Source organism: Carcharodon carcharias, chromosome 1, assembly GCF_017639515.1.
Source record: "Carcharodon carcharias isolate sCarCar2 chromosome 1, sCarCar2.pri, whole genome shotgun sequence".
NCBI classification, from domain to species: domain Eukaryota; kingdom Metazoa; phylum Chordata; class Chondrichthyes; order Lamniformes; family Lamnidae; genus Carcharodon; species Carcharodon carcharias.
This window is the reverse complement of record NC_054467.1, coordinates 178728636-178750324: the sequence shown is the minus strand read 5'-3', so window position 1 is coordinate 178750324 and position 21689 is coordinate 178728636. Positions and strand designations below refer to the sequence as shown.

Below are 21689 nucleotides of genomic sequence, written 5' to 3'. Positions count from 1 at the left end.
CGAGTGTCCTGATGAGTTCAAGACGAAAAGCTTAGACATCTCTCTTTTTTTCAGCAATACTTCCTTCATAATAGTTTTCAGCCTTTTTCCAACAACTGATGCTAGGTTAACTGGCCTGTAGTTACCTGTTTCTCTCTCCCTCTTTTCTTAAAGTTGTGCAACGTTTGCCAACTTCCAATCTGTTGGACCATACCTGTCTCTAAGGAATTTTGGAAAGTCATAACCAGTGCATCCACTGTCTCTACAGCTTCCTCTTGTAGAACCCGAGGGTTTAGGCCAGCAGGTCCTGGGGATTTGTCAGATTTTAGCCATTTATGTTCCTCCAATAATTTTTGTCTTCTCATATTAATTTCTTTAATTTCCTCGCTCTTTTTAGCCCCTAGATTGCCCTCTAGTTCTGGTATGAAACTTGTGTCATCTTGTGTGAAGACTGATACAAAATATTTATTCAATACCTCTGCCACTTTCTCATCCGCATGATAATTTCTCTTGTCTTTGCTAAGGAACCAACGTTTACTTTTGCTACTCAAATTCTAATCCTTCGATCAATTACTTGAAATCTATGCCCCTTGATATAGTCCTCTCTTCTAAGGAAAATAGGTCCTTCCTCTCCACTCGATCTAGTTCCCTCATAATTTTATACACCTTTCCTACAGTGTGATGCCCAGAACTGTACACAGTACTCCAGCTGAGGTCTAACTTGTGCCCAATACAAGTTCAGCACAACCTCCTTGCACTTGTACTCTATGCACCTGCTAATAAAGCCTAGGATACTGTATGCTTTATTAACTGCACTCTCCACCTGCCCTGTCACCTTTAATGCTTTACGCACATATACACCCAGGTCCCCCTGCTCCTGCAAAAAAAAACACCCTTTAGAGCTGTACCACTTATTTTATATTGTCTTTCCAAGTTCTTCCTACACTTCTCCGCATTGAACTTCATCTGCCATCTATCTGTTCACTCCATCAACTTGTCTATGCCCTTTTGAAGCTCTGCACTGTGCTCCTCACAGTTTACAATGCTTCCAAGTTTTGTATCATTTGCACACTTTGAAATTATCCCCGGTACACCAAGATCTAGATCATTAATATATATCAGGAAAAGCAAGGGACACTTTTATTCCATGACCTATAACTTTTCTCAAGTCTGTTGTGCGGCACTGTATCGAATGCCTTTTGGAAGTCCATGTATATCACATCAACAGCACTACTCTCATCAACCCTCTCTGTCCCCTCTTCAAAAAACTCCCAAGTTAGTTAAACATGATCTTCCCGTAAGAAATCCATGCTGGATCTTGCTAATCAACCCACATTTTTCCATGTGACTATTAATTTTTTTTATTCATTTATGTGGGTGTCACTGGCCAGGCCAGCATTTATTGCCCATCCCTAATTGTCCTTGAGAAGGTGATGGTGAGCTGTCTTCTTGAACCACTGCAGTCCATGTGGTGTAGGTACACCTACAAGGCTGTTAGGGAGGGGGTTCCAGAATTTTGACTCATTGTCAGTGAAGGAACAGCGATATATTTCCAAATAAGAATGGTGAGTGGCTTGGAGGGGAACTTCCAGGTGATGGTGTTCCCATGTATCTGCTGCCCTTGTCCTTCTAGACAGTAGCTGTCATTGGTTTGGAAGATGCTGCCTAAGAAGCCTTGGTGAGTTCCTGCAGTGCATCTTGTGGATGGTACACACTGCTGCCACTGTTCATTGGTGGTGGATGGAGTGAATGTTTGTGGATGTGGTACCAATGAAGTGGGCTGAAATGTCCTGAATGCTGTTGAGCTTCTTGAGTTTTGTGGGAGCTGCACTCGTCCAGGCAAGTGGAGAGTTTTCCATCACATTCCTGACTTGTGCCTTGTAGATGGTGGACAGGCTTTGGGGAGTCAGAAGGTGAATTACTCGCTGTAGGATTCTTTGCCTCTGACCTGCTCTTGTAGCCACAGATTCATATGGCTGGTCCGGTTCAGTTTCTGGTCAATGATAACCCCCAGGATGTTGATAGTGGGTGATTCAGTGATAGTATTGCCATTGAATGTCATGGGGTGATGGTTAGATTCTCTCTTGTAATTGTTTCTAGGAGCTTCCCGAACACTGAAGTTAAAACTGATTGGTCTGTAATTGTTGGGCTTATCCTTGCAACCTTTTTTGAGTGAGGGCGCAATGTTTGCAAATTTCCAGCCCCTTGAGTCTATGGAAGACGGCAAGATTATGGCCAGTGCCCCAACAATTTCCACTCCTCTTCCTTCAATATCCATGGATGCATCTCATCTGGCCCTGGCGTTTGTCAACTTTAAGTAATGACAGTTTATTCATTCCCTCTTCCTTATCAATTTTGAACCTACTAGTGACAGAGTTTCCTCCTCTGTCACCATAGACCGGATAATATCTGCTTCCTTGGTAAAGACTGATGTAAAGTCTCAGCTGTACCCCCTTCCTCCATGTGTAAGTCCTCTTTTTGGTCCCTAGATTAATGGAATTCCTTTTGCTCTTGACAAATACTTCTAATCAAAATGGTTTATGTCCATCAAGGAAATCATACTGTCAACTTTTTGAGAACTCAGTGTGTATCACTTAAAGATTGCCTAGATTAAAACCAAATTATTTTTTAAATGTTGGTGACATTTTTTAATTTGCCTTCTGTAGGAAGACCATTGCTGGAGTTGCTCAAGGAGCTAATGCAATCTCATCAGTGAAGAGCAAGCGTGAAGTCGAGCCTGATAATCCAGATGATGTATTATTTGGAAAAAAGCCCAAACTTGAAGCTGTGTCCACTGAAGAAATTAAGTAATAATTTCTTTAAAAATCATAACATGAAACAAAACAGCTACATTGAATATAGTTAACATTCAAAGCAAAATATTAGGAACATGTAACATACACTTGTTATTTTAATTAGTCTGTAATTGTTAAACTTGGTGAATTTGATTTGCTTTCCTGTGAAAACTGAAACATCATGATCCCATGATTGGTTGCTAACCATTTACTTTTAGACAGTCAGCTTTTCTTAAATCCTAGAAATGTCCTAGATCTTGGAGTGGTAATGGAGGGGGACCAGGTGGAATTTTTTAGGGGCATGACTGACAAGGCCAGCATTTGTTGCCCATCCCATAAGCTCTTGAACTGTGTGGCTTGCTAGGCCATTTAAGAGTCAATAACATTGCTGTGGATCTGGAGTCACAGTCACATGTAGGCCAGACCAAGTAAGGATGGCAGATTTCCTTCCTTAAAGCATATTAGTGAAGGTTTTTACGACAATCTATGATTGTTTCACGGTCACAGTTACTGAGACTAGCTTTATATTCCAGATTTATTAACTGAATTCCAGTTCCACCAACTACCACGGTGGGATTTGAACCCATGTCTCCAGAGCATTAGCCTGGGCCTCTGAATTACTGGTCAAGCGACATTACCACAAAACCACCGTCTCCCTGGAATGATCTCCAGTGTAATGTTTGCTTCCATGTATTTTTTATTTGTTTTTGACTAACTGCCATCCACATGGCTCATGTGTGAGAGTGCAGAATGAGTTTCCACTCCAATCTCTGTGCTGCATTTCTGAGAATAATGTTTGCATGTGTAAATACGTAAGCATGAACATGGCAAAATGCTGCATTCAACAGCACTCTGCTCATGGCTACTCGTTTTGTACCAGATTGAATAATGCCATTTCCCATGACTGTTTGTCAGAATACCCGTTCAGCATTGGCCTTGTCATGGCGGAACTGAGGAATGCTATCCCTGAAAGCCAGCAGAAATATGCAAAGTTATCAGAATAGATCTCATGATTTCTTCATATGGAGGAGGTTGTATCTGTTGATACTGAAGACACTTGCAATGAATTTATCAATCATTTTGGGGTGAGTTTTGGTTTTGAACATTTCTGTAGATTTTTCAGGTCTTAAAAATTTACAGAAATGTTTAAAACCATAAACTCATCCCAGAGTTCTGATGAAACCATTGATGGCAGTTTGGCACAACTGTATTCCTTATGTGAAGAAAACTTGACAATTTTAACTGTATTGCTGCTTTTTTGAGGCTGCTTGCTTCAGTTTCAGAAGGTATCGGGGTAGGACTGCACCAGTTGTCTGACATACAAATCCAGAAAAATGTGAATGGACAGCTGGTGAAAAAAAGCTTGAACACTTCTTTATGGTGTTTGTATTTTTTTTAAATCAGTGGAGACTGAAGAGATTTTTACCACCCCCCCCCACCCCACCCCACCCCATCCTCCTCCTGCACAGCAGAAAATATAGAAATAGATAGAACATTGAGAGCCAATGATGAAAATTAGCACCTTTGCAATAACACTTGTTTTCCATTTCAACTCAGTGGGTAAGATTCTGCATAAAACTTAGTATCACGTCCTAAGTCAACAACAGATGTATACATACATACCATCTTATATCATCTTGGCACTTGAGCAAAATAATCATAAGCTAAGTGCAAAACAATTCTTTTTTCATTAGATGTGTATTTGTTGGAGAGGTGCATTCAGTTTCTAAAAATTAAGCATAGGAACTTAAGTGTATCTGCTAACCCCCAGTCATTATCATAGGGCTAGGGAAACAGTTTATTGGCTATACTTACTCCATTGTGTTCAATGATAATCTGCTGCCACAACATATGTGATATTTTAGCATACACATAGAAGTGCTGAGTCTTTGTGCATTCTGGGACATAGTCAAGGCCAGAAAGTCTGTTTTCACATGAACAAATATCTTGTTTTTAAAGTTGATTTGATTGATTCACCATGAATACATTGGTGTTGAATTTTCATGTTATGGCATGCCTGTTAATTTTATAGTAACTTAGTCTTGCAGACTTGATGCCCAAAGTGAAGGTGGAACAACTTGATACAGTAGAAGGATGTAACCATGAGGTAAGTGCCTTAAAGATATTTGCTTTCTTCTTTCTTCTCAACTTTCACTATTGATGAAATTAACTTTATAAAACACTCAGTGTAAATATAAAATATTTGTGAAATTCACTTGTGGCCATCTTTTTTTGGTTTGTTCATGGCATGTGGGTGTCACTGGCGAGGCCAGCATTTATTGCCCATTCCTAATTGCCCTTGAGAAGATGGTGGTGTGCTGCCTTCGTGAATCACTGCGGTCCATGTATTGTAGAAATACCCACAGTGCTGTTAGGAAAGGAGTGCCAGGATTTTGACCCAGCGACAGTGAAGGAACGGTGATATAGTTCCAAGATGTATATTGCAGGCCTCGTTAGATACTTGAACATGATTAGTGCATTGAGCTTGTTTTGAACTTGTATTGAGATACCAAGTTATATTATGTAAATAATTAAATTTCCAAATGCATTTTGCACGTCAAGTTCTAAATTTTTCCATCTCTTTATTAGAGCTTGACTTTCTGTACTTGTCACTGATACATCTGGAGAAAAGATGCTGATATATTATTGTGCTGTTAACTTAAGGAACCAACTAGTATGGTTGGTGTTAACAATCAACAGCAACAATTTTCATTTATGTAACACCTTTTACAGAGAAGAATGTCCCATGGCACTTCACAGAGTCATAATCAGACAAAACTGAATGCCAGACCAAATAAGGAACTATTCTGGGGGATGACTAAAATCTTAGTCAACAGATTATGTTTCAGTAGCGTCTTTAAAAGAGGAGAGTGAGGCACAGGGGTCCCAGGACAGAATTTGAAAGAATTTCGTTGCTACCACTGTTGGGTTACAGAAGTCAAGAGACCACAGTTATTGGAATGGATAGATTGAGGATGATGTGTTTGGCTGGAGGAGGTTGCAGAAATAGGGAGTAGCAAAACCATGAATGAAGTTGAAAGCAAGAATGAGAATTTTAAGTTTGAGGTGTTGGGAGATTGGGATACTGCGAGCCATTAATGGCAGCTTTAATGGGAGAAGCACTTCTTTATGTGAAGAAACTGTGGTATTTTTCATGGTGCTACTGCCTTTCGGAGAGTGGCTGTTCTCAGCTTGATCATGTCAGGACAACATTGCATCAGTTTTCTGACACATCTGCAAAGAGGAGTAAATATAATCCAGCATGATGTGAGGGCTGTATTTTGGTGAGAAACTTAAGGTGGGAGGGTAATAAGAATGATAATTTTAAACGAGAGATGAAGGGTGTGGAACAAGATGAGATACTCAAAAGAGAAGATGCTAGAGGAATTGGGTGGAGTGGTGGGGACAGACCAGAGTGAGATTTGATGTCGAGGTGTCACACCTCCACCAATACAATTTGGGTGGGATAGATGTGGGGGCATGGATGTTGAACCAAAAAGGTTGATTCAGGGGTCCAGTGGAGGTGAGTAGGGATCTCGATGCTAGTCACACACCAGGGATCTGGTATATGAGCAGAGAAACAAGGTGCAGTAGAAGTGAAATCCAAGGACTGACAGTGGTTGAGCCAGACACAGTTAAAGATAAATTCATGAAACTTATATGGATTAGGGGACAGCGGTAAGAGTTTGAAGAGCCAGTCCGACTCATGGTGACTAAGGAGTTCTGAAAAGTGAGTGGAATCAGGAGGCGCAGGAAACCACAAAACAAAGATCATTCAGCAATGGAGCAGGATGGAAATCAGCAAGAACAGTGAAGTGAAAAATTCCCAGCAGAGAAGCAGAATAGTAAGGATGCAGGAGTAATCAATAATCATTGGCATTTGAGAACAATATGTTTTTTGGTTCCTTAATCGTAGAAAGAATATTGTTACTTTGGAGAGTACTATATGTTAAAATATTATTCCTTCATAGATGTTGGACACCATAATTTCTCTCTTATTGTACTTGTATCTTATGTCCTGGTGAATTTGGTAATATACCACTAAATCAAACAAGATGGGCAGACTTTTTCATCCTGTCTCACTTCTAATTTTTAAAACATTTTTCCTTCAGTTTTCAGATGTTTTTAATCGTGCACTGTTGCTGTTGTTTCCTTCATGTGAACTTGAAGTGGGCTTTGATAATTCTATTTTGGAGTTGTGGCAAATGAATTAACCATTAATTTGCCTAATTTCAGGTGGCCATTCCGATGTGCGATGAATATCAGCAACTAAAACCTCGTGTCGGAAAAGCAGCAAAGGTATAATAGAGATGGGGATTTGTGCTACTGTCTATGGAAGCCATTTTGCCACTTTCATAAGCTGTCTTAACGTTAATGTAAAAAGGGTTTAGCTCACTGTGAAATTCTTTATCTGTGCCATCAATGTGTTAACTCAGCCTCCAGCATTGGCTTGGTTACAGGCATATACTTTCGTATCAAAGTTAGACTTCTTCTGGTCAGATGGTTGGGACAAATTTTAAAGCTCTGTTTTCCATGGGCGTAGCTGAGACATGTTTAATCAAGTTTCTGGCTTTAATTTTCTGTTCTGGGCTTTCTCAAGCACACTCCAAAAGCTTAGTGCTTTGTGGAGTTATTGGAGTGACATTGTCAAAGATAGAACCTTGTCATATTCATTTTAACAGTTAAGAAAAAGAAATAATATCTGGCACCAAATAAGAAGACATAATTATAGCACAATCACAACATAATTAAAAACACTGGTCATGGCATTCTAATGGCATTACACCTGTAGAAGGTGCTGTGAGCATATCATTTCATGATTTAAACTTTGTGACTTATTAATCAACTGAACTTAAAGTCCTTTATGTCAATTCCAACTACAATACTGAAAATTGGCCACAAGATGGTGCTATAACAGTATATTTGCTGGAGCACAACAGGCATTTTGCTAAAGCTACATTCACTGAACTCTTCCTGGGCCCCTCAGAAATCCATGTTTCCTGACACCCCCACACCCTGGATATTGGCCTCCACATTTCTCAACGTATTTAAAGAGCAGTCACTGTTGTGGCGCTTCATTTGATGGGAAGCAGTTTGAGACAACCTGGGGAAAGGAAAGACATTAAATAAATGCAGATTGCTTCCCAATTTAAAAAGCTACCTTCATGCGCACTTCCTGTCTACAACGTTTGTCTTCTATTATCATGTTTTTGTCACACTTTTTGCATCAACATTTTCTTATAAATTCCTGTAAAAGTACATTTAAAAAGAAAATTGCTAATGTAAGCTAGTCAATATTATTGCACAGTCGGGTACCTCTGGAGGAAGTCTTGCCTCTGATTCACTCAACTGTTGGATCTTCTGAAAGAAGCAGGTAAATTTGGTTCATGTTTAAATTTGCCATTTGCTGCTTTTACTTTTAATATTTTGTTTGATTTATCTTCAGAAGAATTTGGCCCTCCCCTCCCCTCAGTTCTAACATTACAATGACCAACTTTAATGCCCCATTGTGCTACCACTAGTCAGCCATGGTCCTGTTTTCAGCCATCACTGTTCGTCAGGTCAGCTGTAGTCTTTGTTGCTACTGAACTGATCCATTTATTTTATTCATTCATGGGATGTGGGCATCAGTGCTAAGGCCAGTAATTGTTGCCCATTCCAAATTACCTTGAACTGAGTAGCTTGCTAGATCATTTCAGAGGAATCAACCAGGTTCCTGTGGATCAGGCGTTACACGTAGGAAAAGCCAGGTAAGGACAGCAGATTTCCTACCCTAACAGACATTAGTGAACCAGATGGTTTTTTATGGCAATTGATAGTTTCATGGTTGCCATTAATGAGGCTAGCTTTATATTCCAGATCTTTTTTAAATTGAATTCAAATTCCACCAGCTGCCATGGTGGGATTTGAGCCCTTGTCCCTAGAGCATTAGCCTGGATTACTAGTGACAATACCACTATGCCATCATCTCTATTTGCTATTTATCATATAAAATTGATGTACAGTATTATTTAAAAATCAAGAATGAATGTATGACATTGATTAATATTGGAAAACAACCAGTAAAATGTTATCATTACTGCTTCTGAGTAAGTCATCTTAATTACAGGAATATCCTTTTATTCTTGATGCTTTTCAAAGAGAGGCCATTGCTTGCATTGATAACAATCAATCTGTACTGGTGTCTGCACATACATCAGCTGGCAAAACAGTTTGTGCTGAGTAAGTACTCATTACGATTTGTTTTAACTTGCTTGAATGTTTCTGTTAAGGAAGTGAGGAATCCTCATTTCTTATTTATTCCTATTTCTCATCTATATGATTCCCCTCGCAACAACATCTGAAAGCACAGCTTTAGTTTTAACATGTATGCAGCGACACCCAGCTGTATCTCACCTCCGACTCTCTCAATTCTGCCACTGTTGCTAAATTGTCAGATTGCTTAACCAACATGAGTACTGCATGAGCAGAAATTCCCTTCTCTTAAATATTGAGAAGGCTGAAGCCGTTATTTTTGGTCCCTGTTCAAAACTTCATTCCATAGCTACAGGTTTCATTCCCCTCCTGTCAACAGTCAGAGATGAAACCAGATTGTTCCCAACTTTGGTTTCATGTAACAGCACTGTGGGTGTTCCTACAACACATGGAGTGCAGCAGATCAAAAAGGCAGCACCCTACCACCTTCTCGAGGGTTGTTTGGGATGGGCAATAAATGCTGGCTAAGCCAGCGATGTCCACGTCCCATGTCATCTGTCAGGGAATCAAGGAATATGGGGAGTGGCAGGAAAGTGGAGTTGAGGAAGAAGATCAGTCATGATCGTGTTGTGAATGGCAGAGCAGGCTCGAGGATGGTATGGTCTACTCTTTTAAGGGTTAAGCTATGAGGAGATATTAAAGCATGGTTGTATTCTCTGGAATTTGGAAGGTTAAGGAGTGATTTGATTGTTCTATATCTCTTATCAAAATGGATGCTCTAGATGAATTGAGCATTGCACAGTCTCATTACAAAATATGGTATAAAGTCATAATGTTTATATTTCCACTCAATGAAGTTGTTGTAAGACCTTTGCTCATTCACCATCATTTTCAGTTTTGCTGTTATAACCATGAATATTGCAGATGGTGTGGGCTTTGTAAGCACTCTTCTCTGAAATACAGGCTTGCTGAGCCCAAGGCAGCTGCAAATCTTCAGGTACTCGCTCCAAGAAGCAATGGCATAATGTTACATAAAAACACAAGAAATTGTAGGAATAAGCCACCAATCAATAAGATCATGGCTGATCTTTGACCTCAATTCTATTTTCCTGCCCAATCCCTGTATCCCTTGAATCCCAAAATCTATTGTTGTCTGCCTTGAACATTTTCAATGACTGAGCATTCATTGCCCTCTTAGCATGGAGAATTGAAGAAATTTCTCCTCAACTCAGTCTTAGTTAATTGTCCCCTTGTCCTTGGACTAGTCCCTCCAGTTGACATTGGTTCCAAGCAAAATTAAAGAGGACATTACTGGTTTGTCTGAATAAATCATACCAGGCATTGCGTATAATAGGCCAATCATATTCACTGAAGATGCCCACTATAAATGGTGCCAATTGTATAAGTAACTTTTGCAACAGCTTGTGATAATTTTCATTAGAACATAATATACTGGCAAAATAAGGAATAGAGACAGGATTACATTTGGCTCTTTAAGCCTGCACCCTCATAGTTGATCTCCCTCAATTCCACCTTCTTGCACCACCTCCATATTCCTTTGTATCCAAAGATCTATCAGTCTCTAACTTGAATATACCCAACAACTGAACATCTACATCTCTCTGGGATAAAGAATTCCAAAGATCCACAACATCTGAGAAAATTTCTCTTTATATCAGTCCTAAGTGGCTGACTTCTTATTCTGAGAAGTTGACCTGTGGAAGTATGATGTTATGGATATAACAGACACCTGGCTCAAAGAAGGGCAGGACTGGGTGTTAAATATCCCTCGATAGAAGCTGTTCAGGAAAGAAAGCAAAGGGACTAAAGGGGGAGAGGTGGCAGCATTGATTAAGCAGATCATTGGAGTGCTCGAGAGAGAGGATGTCCCAGACACATTGAGGACAGAATCAATTTGGCTCGAGCTAAGGAACGAAAAAGGGTGCAATTACATTGCTCAGTGTTGTCTATAGGTCACCAACAAGTGGGAAGGATGTAGAAGAGCAAATTTGCAAGGAAATTATAGGCAGGTGCAAAAATTAAAGGGCAATTATAATGGAGGACTTGAATTATCCAAATATATAGTTTAGTAGTAGGGAGTAGCAGTAGTACTAAAGGGCAGTGAGGGGCAAGAGTTCCTAGAGTGTGTTCAGAAAATTTTCTACAGCAGTGTTTCCAGTCCAATGAGAAAGGAGGCCCTGCTACACCTGGTTCTTGAGAATGAGGTGGGCCAAGTGGATCGAGTGTCAGTGGGAGAACATTTAAGGGCCAGTGATCATTGTACCATAAGTTTTAGGCTGGCAATGGAAAAGGACAAAGAACAATCCATAGCAAGAATAATTAACTGTGGGAAAGCCAAATTCAATGGGCCAAGAGTGAATCAGGACCAAATAAATTGGAGTCAGAGGTTGGCAGGAGAAATGGTAGCTGAACAATGGACGACCTTCAGACAAGAGGTATTTTGTGCACAGTCAAGGTATATCCCCTCAAAAGGGAAAGATGGGGTAAACAAAGCCAGAGCTCCCTGACTGACAAAAAAGATAGAAATTAAGATAAAGGAAAAAATGTGCTTATGACAGATGTCAAGTAGAAAATACAGTTGAAAAACAAGTTGAATATAGAATGTTCAGAGGTAAAGTGGAAAAGCAAATAAGAAGTAAAGAGGGAGTATGAAAAAACACTGGCAGCCTACATAAAAGGAAATCGTAAAGTCTTTTATAGACATATAAATAGCAAAAGGGTGGTAAAAGATTAGGACCGATTATGGACCAATAAGGGGTCTTACAGATGTAGGCAGAGGCTATAGCTGAGGTATTAAGCAAATGCTTTGCATCTTTCTTTACCAAAGAAGAAGACGCTACCCAGGCCATGGTGAAGTAAAGTAGTTCAGACACTAGAAGGGTTTAAAATTGATGAGGTGGTAATTTTGGATAGGCTGTCTGTACTTAGCGAGTAAGGCACCAGGACCAGATGAGATGCATCCAAGAATACTAAGGGATGTGAGAGTGGAAATTGTGGAGGCACTGGTCTTAATTTTTCCTCTTCCTTAGATTCAGGGATAGTACCAGAGGACTGGAGAATTGCAAACGTTACATGCTTGTTCAAAAAGGGTGTCATGATACGCCCAGCAACTCCAGGGCAGTCAGTTTAACTTTAGCGGTGGGGAAGCTTGTAGAAACAATAATTCAGGACAAAATTAACAATCAGAAGGTGTTTGATACAGTGCCATACAACAGACCTGTGAGCAAAGTTACAGTTTGTGGAATAAAAGGGACTAGAACAGCATGGATATGGAATTGGATGAGTGACAGGAAACAAAGGATTGTGGTTAAAGCATGTTTTTGGGGTGGAGGATGATTTTTAGTGGAAGTTCCCCAGGGGTCGGTGTGGGACCCTTGCTTTTCCATATTAATAACCTAGATTTTGATATACAGGGTACAATTTCAAAATTTGTGGATGTTATAAAACTTGGAAGCATTGTGGATTGTGAGGAGGGTAATATAGAACTTCAAAAGGACAGGTTGATGGAATGGGAGGACAAGTGGCAGGTGAAGTTCAATGTGGAGAAATGCGAAGTGATTCATTTTGGTAGGTAGAGCACGGAGAGACAATATAAAATAAAGGGTATAACTCTAAAGGGGGTACAGAAGCAAAGGGACCTGGGTTTATATGTGCATAAGTCATAAAAGGTGGCAGGACAGGTTGAGAGAATGGTTACTAAAGCATACAGTGTCCTGGGCCTTATTAACAGCAGCATTGAGCATAAGAGCCAGGAGGTTATGTTGAACTTGTATTAGACACTGGTTCAGCCTCAGCTGGAGTAATCCTTCCAGTTTTGGGCACCGCACTTCAGGCTAGAGAGAGTGCTGAAAAGATTTACGAGAATGGTTCCAGGGATGAGGAACTTCAATAATGAAGATAGTTTGGAGAAGTTAGGAAATGTGTAAAGAAAGCTGAGAGGAGATTTGATAGACGTATTCAAAATCATGAGGGGTCTGGACACACTAGATAGGGAGAAACTGTTCCCACTGATCGAGAATGAGAGGGCACAGATTTAAGGCAATTGGCAAAAGCGGCATGAAGAATCTTTTCATGCAGCAGGTAGTTTAGGTCTGGAATGCACTGCTTGAGAGTATGGCAGAGGCAGGTTCAACTTTAGCATTAAAAAGGACATTAGACTATCGCCTGAAGAGGGAGAATGTGCAGGGTCCAGGGGAGAAGGCAAGGGGAATGGCACTAAGTGAATTGCTCATTCGGAGAGCTGTTTGGGACATGATGGGCCAAATGACCACCTTATGCACTGTAATAGTTCTGTGAACCTGTGACCTCCTAGTTCTAGATTCCTCAGTCAAGAGAAACAACCTTACTGCCGCTACCTTTTCAAGCCCCTTAAAAATTTTATGTTTCAAGGAGACCGCCCCTCATTTTTTCCAAACTTAAGGGAATATAGCTCCAGTTCAATGAATCTCTTCTCAGGATGATCTCCTCCTCCCATAAATCAATCTGATGAATTTTTGTTGAACTCCCTGCAGGGCTTTTCTATCCTTCCTTGGGTAAGGAGACCAGACTGTATACAGTACTCCAGGTGCTTTCATCAAGGCTCTGTACAATTGCACTAAGTTTGTTGTAATTGCAAACACACCAATTGCCTACCTAATTGCCTGCTATACCTGCATGTTAACTTTATATGATTTTTTTTCATTGTCAGTCCTGTTCATTTTCTAGAAATATCGTAGTAGGCCATTTAGCCCCTTCCATTTGTTCTGCCATTCAATGATATTACAGCTGATTTGTGACCTAACTTCAGATATCTCCCATTGCTCTGGTCACTTCATACCTTTAGCTAATAAAAATCTATCAATCTCAGTTTTAAAATTAACAATTGATCCAGCATCAATTGCCATTTCTGAAGGAGAATTCCAAAATTCTTCTACCTTTTGCATGAAGAAATCTTTCCTAAATTCATTCCGGAAAGGTCTGGCTCGAATATTTAGTCTATGGCCCTTAGTCTAGACTCGCCAATGAGCAGAAATAGTTCCTCACAATTACCAAATCTGTGCTCCTTAATATCTCTCAAGCTTCAGTCAAATCACTCCTTAACCTTCTAAATTTCAGAGAATATAGCAAAGGATTGTTTAATCTCTCCTCATAGCTTAACCCTTAGAGTCTACACTATACTCCTCCCAAGGCTAAATCTCCTTCTTAAGGTGTGAGACCTAGAGCTACTTGCAATATTCTAGATGTGGCCTAATCAGTGCTTTGTATTGCTGAAGCATGACTTCTATGCCCTTGTATTTGGCTCCTTTGGATGCAAAGGCCAGCATTCCATTAGCCTTTTTCATTATTGTCTGCACCTGTCCATGAAATGTTAATAACCTGTGTTTCTGGGCCTCCAGTGTTTCTGGCTTTTCACCATTTAGAAAGTTCCCTGTTGTGGACTTTTAGGTCTAAAGTGGATGACCTCACACTTGCCTACATTAAAATCTTTTTGCCACAATTTTGCTCATTTATTTAACCTATCAATATTTCTTTGTAATTTTATGCATCCATTTACCTGCTTACAATATTACTTATCTTTGTGTTACTGGCAAATTTTGGATATGTGTCATTTTATCCCATCTTTAAGTCATTAATCAAAAAAGTGAGTCGTTGAGGCCCCAAAATAATTCCTTACAGGACACCACTAGTCATACCCTGTCAATTAGAGTTCCTGCCTGTTTCCCATACTCAGCCAGTTTCTGAACCATGTAAGTAATTTATGTTCAGTTCCATGAGCTGCAACTTTAACCAACAGTCTCTTCTGAGGGCCTTTATGAAATGCCTTTTGTAAGTCCATATAATAACATTTATAGATATCCCTCTATCCAGTACTTTAATCATCTCTTCAAAAATTTCAATCGGATTCAAGTGTCTAGCTTTTTCTGATCGGTTGAAATTTTTCAGATCTCCTTTCATTTATTGTGTGACGCTTAAAGGACTGTGTGGGATTGATGAAACTCCCTTTGTGTTAAAGCTGCCCTTATTTCTGGCTTCTTTTAAAAAAAATAAAAGCACAAAAAATGAAAATAAGTAACAGATTCATCAGCATTTTCATATCATCAGCATGGTCAAAACATTCGTATTTCCGATGTTTATCTGTTTACTTTAGATTTAGTTTTCTTATTCTCTAATTTTGTTTTTAAAAAACACTTTCTACAATAACTGTATTTTTCTTTGTTTCCCCTTCTATCAGTGTGATTAGAATGAAAGGCAGCGGGTGTTCTCATTTGCGTGTTTTAAAAATAATCTTAAAATGAAACTTTTTTGCTCCTTAGGTATGCAATAGCCCTGGCTTTACGTGATAAGCAAAGGGTTATCTTTACCAGTCCTATCAAAGCGTTGAGCAATCAGAAGTATCGTGAGATGTATGAAGAATTCCAGGATGTAGGACTGATGACAGGCGATGTCACTATCAATCCAACAGCCTCTTGTCTGGTCATGACAACTGAGGTAATGTTGATCTGTACATTGACATTTATTCCTGCTTACTTGCCTTGTGTTATGGAAAGAAAATGATGTGAATTTTGCAGACAACGGCAAATGCTTATTGATGCCCACTGACATTCAGCTGACTTTTGTGAGGCGTTTCAGTGCTGATAGCTTCACTGTTATTGCTGCAAAACCCCGGCCAATCGAATTTGGGTTCTGAACTAAATGAAGATTTAACCTACAAGTCCATTAATTTATGATTTATGATCTTAATTCAGCAGTTAGCAGCTCTGCTGACTAATAACAATAGTTAATATCTGGGCTTTTTGGTTTGAAAATGGAACTGATAAATGTCAGTAAAACTATCCTAATTAGTTTTCTGTTTCAGCAGAAAATCCATCCAACATCATCAAACACGTTACACTGATTAAATTAAATTTGCTAGTCAGCTTAGATTTTGATGACATGGCCCTGACTACTAAGATGAGAACTAATTCCTATGGTTTCGAGCATAGTAAGTTCCTAATCTCAATTGTGTTATTGTGCGAAGGTTCTCAATTGATAAAAGAAAATTGGATGCTCTTCATAGCTGGCAGCAGAGTAGCATTTTGTTTAATAATACAGGTTTCTGCATTTAACACTGCAAATCTGATTTTTTTCCCCAGCTTTTTTTGCCTTAATTTGACTTCAGGTGGGCCTAGTATGAGCTCTGTTAACGACCAGGTTAGCAGGGGTGAACTGATTCCTCCCTTTGCCCCACTCCTGAGTTGGTTATAAAAGAATGTGAATGTAAAAGCAGGGTGTTATTGCCAGTTTAACGTACATTCAGCTGTGGATAACTCGTTGCAAAAAATAAGCCAACCAGGTTTCTTAAGTTAACAAGTGAAGAGTTAATTTTATTATTGTAATTCACTCAGGTAAAGATGCAGAAATTGTTAACAAAAGGTTTCAAATGCCCAACTGCCCACTAATGTAAAAACAACACACACAATCCTCACCCCCACCCCCACCCCTGAGCATGCAAAAAACTAAAGCTCTGCAAAATATTAGATATTAAAAACTTGGCCAAGTAATAAGTGAAGTCAGAAAAACTATATAAAAACAAAAAAACTGCGGATGCTGGAAATCCAAAACAAAAACAGAATTACCTGGAAAAACTCAGCAGGTCTGGCAGCATCGGCGGAGAAGAAAAGAGTTGACGTTTCGAGTCCTCATGACCCTTCGACAGTTCTGTCGAAGGGTCATGAGGACTCGAAACGTCAACTCTTTTCTTCTCCGCCGATGCTGCCAGACCTGCTGAGTTTTTCCAGGTAATTCTGTTTTTGTTTCAAAAAAACTATATATTCCCTGAGTGTACAGCTGCTTGTTCACAGCTGACGAATTCCAGTCCACAGTAGCTGCTGGTTCTTGGGATGACAGCAGTGTTGATTTGGAATTATCCTTTAAGAACTCTCGGCTTGCAGTAATGAGGTCTTATGGTGAGTTTTTCAAATCACAAACAGCTTAGCTTTGATGAGAGGGATTTCAGAAGAGAAAGAGATGGGGTAAGGCTGTTGCCCCTGTGGCAGTCTCTCTCTGACTATCCAAAATTCTAGTATCCTCTAACACCCAAGAGCTGGGTCGCGTGACCTCTTTCTGAGAGCTCCATAGCCCGTGTCTCCATAAAAGTAGGCTGTGCTTTGCAAATGCAACGTAGTAGCTGTTGTAAGCCAATGACCTTTGCTTAGGAAAAGTATTCTTTTCAAATACGTTCAATGTATATGTATGCCCAGCTGATAAAATTATAAATTAATATTTTATATAACACATCTTCAGAGAAACCTTCACAATAATAATCATTATTCCTCTTTGTTCAATGCCCAATTCAGTTTACTGTTGACTAGATTGAAGAAGATTTCTAATTGTTAAAAACGGCCAGAAGTTTAATGTGCTCATTAATGTCCCAAAGTATGTTGTATTTCTTGTGATTTAAACCTCATGATTGAATTTTTTAAAACAGATTTTAAGGAGTATGCTGTACAGAGGATCAGAGGTAATGAGAGAAGTAGCCTGGGTTATCTTTGATGAAATCCATTATATGAGAGATGCAGGTAAGTAAACACTTGATTAAGAAAATGCAGTGATATTGGGGAGGCACTCTGCAAAGTGAGGCAAAATTGAAAAGCAGGATCACAAAAGTAATACTCAATAGATTACTACCTCAGCTATGAGCATATTGGCATTGGATAAATAAGATCAGAGAGTTGAATGCAAAGATTGGTGTGGGAGAAACGGGTTTTGTTTCATTGGCCACTGGCAGCAGTACTGATAAGAGGAAGCTGTACTGATGGGACAGCCTTCACTTGAACTGTGTCCTGGAAAATCATTAAACTAGGGCTGTAGAGAGGGCTTTAAACTAAATCGTCAGAGGAAATGTTCATGTGCTGGGTAGCGATATGGAGAATGATAACCCAAGTGTGACAAGAAGGACAGAGTATACAAAGATAAGAATGCACCAGCAAATAGGGTCAGAGTATGAAAAATGGTAAAACGACACAATTCAATGCTCTTTATCTGAATGCGTGCAATATTCATAACAAGATAGATGAATTGATAGCACAAATTGAAGTAAATGGGTAAGACATGATAGCCATTACAGAGACATAGTAGCAAGGTGACTAAGACTGGGAGCTGAATATTCATTTGGACATTTGGAAAGATAGAAATAAAGGAAAAGGTGGTGAGGTAGCTCTGTTAATAAAGGATGAGATCAGTATAGTAGTGAGAAATGATTGTGGCTGAGAAGATCAAGATGTAGAATCAGTTTCAGTGGAGATGAGAAATTGCAAGGGAAAGAACTCACTGTTGGGAATAGTTCAAAGGCCCCATAGCAGTAGCTACACTGGAGGACAGAGTATAAATTAATAAATAATAGGGGCTTGTAAGAAAGCACTGCAATAGTCGAGGGCAATTTGAATCTTGATATAGATTGGGCAAATCAAATTGATAAAGGTAGTCTTAAGGATGAGTTCAAATTGTGTATTTGGATCAGTTTCTTAGAACAATATATTCTGGAACCAAGCAGGAAACAGGCTATTTTCAACCTGGTAATATATAATGAGATGGAGTTGATTAATGAACTCATAGCAAAGCATCCTGTAGGCAAGAGTTATCATAGTGTGATACAATTTCATATTCAGTTTGAGGGTGAGAAACTAGAGTCCGAAATTAGTGCCTTAAACATGAATAAAGGCATCTGCAAAGTTAGAAGATAGAGTTGGCTACAGTGGACTGGGAAAATAGGTTACAAATAAGGTGGTGGAGAAGCAATGGCAGACATTTAAGGAGATATTTCTTACTTTTCAACAAAGATATATTCTTTACAGAAAGAAAGGCTCTACAAGAAGGATGCATCATCTATGGCTAACTTAGGGAGTTAAGGCTGGTATGAAATTGAGAGCTAAGATATGCAATGTTGCAAAGATTAGTGGTAGACCAGAAGATTGGCAAAAGTTTGAAAACCAGCAAAGGATGATGAAAAAAATAAGAGAGAGAAATTAGAATATGAGAGTAAACTAGCAAGAAATATAAAAAGACACTAAGATTCTGCAGGTATGTAAAAAGAGAGTAGCTGAATTGAGCATTGGTTCCTTAGAGGATAAGACTGGTGAATTAATAATAGGAAGCTTGGAAATGGCTTTGAACAAGTATTTTGCACCTGTCTTCACGGTAGAAGATCAAAGCATCTCAAGAATAATATAGAAAATCTAGAGGCAAATGGGAGGGAGAACTTTAAACAATTGCAATCACTAGCAAAAAGTATTTGGAAAGCTAATGGGACAAAAAGCTGCCGAGCCCCCTGGACCTGATGGCCTACATCCTAGGAACTTAAAAGAAGTGGCTGTAGAGGTAGTGGATGCATAGGTTGTAATCTTCCAAAATTCCCTGGATTCTGAAAAGGTCCCAGCAGACTGGAAAACCACAGTGTAATACTTCTATTCAAGAAAGGAAGGAGACAGAAAGCAGGAAACTGTAGGCCAGTTAGCCTAACATCTGTCAATGGGAAAATGCTCGAATCCATTATTAAGGAAGTAGGAGCAGGACATTTAGAAAATCATTGAAAAAAAGTTGAAGCTTTTATGAGAAAGGAAATCATGTTTGACAAATTTATTAGCATTCTTTAAGGAGGTAACAAGCAGGGTGATAAAGGGAAATCAGTAGATGTGGTGTATTTGGATTTCCAAAAGGCACTTGATAAGGTGCCATATAAAAGGTTACTACACAAGATAGGAATCACGGTGTTAGGGTAATATGGATTAAGCATGGATAAAGAATTGACTAGCAAACAGGAAACAGGATCTGGATAAATAGGTCATTTTAAAGTTGACAGCTGTTACCAGTAGAGTACCACAGGGGTCTGTGCTGGGGCCACAACTATTTGCACTCTATTTTGATGACTTGTATGGAGAGACTGAATGCATTGTAGCCAAATTTTCTCACAATACAAAGATAGTTAGGAAATTAAGTTGTGAGGAGAACATGTTCTGCAAAGGTTTGTTGACAAATTAAATGAGTGGGCAAAAATGTGGCAGATGGAGTATAATGTCATAAAATGAGAACTTGGCTGGCAGAATAGAAAAGCAAATATTATTTAAATACAGAGAGACTGCAAAATGCTTTGGTACAGAGAGACCTGCATGTTCTTGTACATGAATCACAATAAGTTAGTATGCCTTTATTGCAAGGTGAATGAAGTATATAAGTAGGAAAGTTTTGCTACGACAAGACCATTGGTTAAGGCGCACCTAAAGTACTGTGTACAGTTTTGGTCTCCTTCCTTCAGGAGGGATATATTTGCATTGTAGGCAGTTCAGAGAAGGTCCACTGGGTTGATTTCTGGGATGAAGGAAATGTCTAATGAGGAAACGTTGAGTAGTTTGGGCCTATACTCAATGGAAAAGGAGTGAGAGGCGACCTTATTGAAACATCTAAAATTCTGAGGAGGCTTGACAGAGTAGACACTGAGCGAATGTTTCACCTCATAGGGAATCTGGAACTATGGGTTGCAGGTTCCAAATATCGGGCTTAATTTAAGATGGAAATGAGAAGGAGTTTCTTCTCTGGGGATTGTTAGTCTTTGCAATTCTGTACCCAGAGAGCAATGGAGGTTGGGTTTTTGAATATACTTAAGGCCAAGTTCTAGATTTTTGATCTAAATGGGACTCAAGAGCTATGGAAAGCCAGCAAGAACTGGACTTGGGCCACAGTCAGACCAACCATGAGCTGATTGAATGGCAGTGCAGGATTGCAAGGCCAAATGGCCTAACCCTGCTCCGATTTCTTATGTTCATTTTGTTATGACATGGCAGGTGGTATTTGCCAGGTTGACCAAATCCACAAGGGAAACTTGGCCACACTATCACAACGATTTTGCAATTTATTTATTATGAGAAGGCATGTGCACTGAAGTCAGAAGTCATAAATCCACTACCACCTTTAGAGATTTTAAAGATCAAATTAAAACATTTATTAACAAAGGAAGAGAAAAAACTTAAACAAACACAAGATTACAATTACACAGTTATAACAGTTCCCAAAAGTTCTACTTAACCAGGCTCCTAACTACACATCCCCTTTAAGGCAACAGTCCAAATGGATTCTGAATTTATAAAGTCATCCAGCAATATTACCAGAAGCACCCACTGGACAATGGATTTCCAAAAACTTTTACACAGCTTTGGTTACTGGAACAGCAAATTTCTGCAAGGTGGCTAGAGGCTTTTCTCTAATTGTTTCACGCAGTCACCTTTCAAGATCTCACACGGCCACACCTCACACAGACTTCCATCCTTCTTTAACTACATTTTATCCCTTTTGTTTTCTAAATCTCATTGTTGCCACTTGTCTTTAGAAGTTACATTTCCCAGAATATAGTAATCTTTCATATTCTCATTATGGCCAGCACTTTTGGGAAAAATCAATGTAGTAACCTTGCCCTATATATCTTGCCAGTTGTAAAAACTTTACAATGTTCTTTTGAAAATCAAACACCTTATCTAATTTATATAAAAATGCAAATTTCATTTGCACATCTGTTGACCTCACACGAGCTATACTCATATCCATCTCAGATGCCTGTTTTACACCTCACTTTTTTGATAATGTAAATCTTACAGCCTAACTGTCTCCAGTTTAATTAACTTAGCCACACACACATAAGCTTGCTTTAAAATGTCCCACAATAATATTAGGAAAAATATGATAGTTTCTTGA

At 39.2% G+C, this 21689-nt stretch overlaps 1 protein-coding gene across 1 annotated transcript in view; it reads left to right on the top strand.

Annotated features, from left to right (window-relative positions):
* mtrex (Mtr4 exosome RNA helicase) overlaps window positions 1–21689 on the top strand; it is a 163301-nt gene that overhangs the window by 11366 nt on the left and 130246 nt on the right. Inside the window, exons 2-7 of the mRNA XM_041193483.1 lie at window positions 2646–2786; window positions 4815–4881; window positions 7011–7073; window positions 8884–8996; window positions 15284–15458; window positions 17437–17527. Of these exons, the coding sequence (XP_041049417.1) occupies window positions 2646–2786; window positions 4815–4881; window positions 7011–7073; window positions 8884–8996; window positions 15284–15458; window positions 17437–17527 (650 nt within the window). The remainder of the gene's footprint in view (window positions 1–2645; window positions 2787–4814; window positions 4882–7010; window positions 7074–8883; window positions 8997–15283; window positions 15459–17436; window positions 17528–21689) is intronic.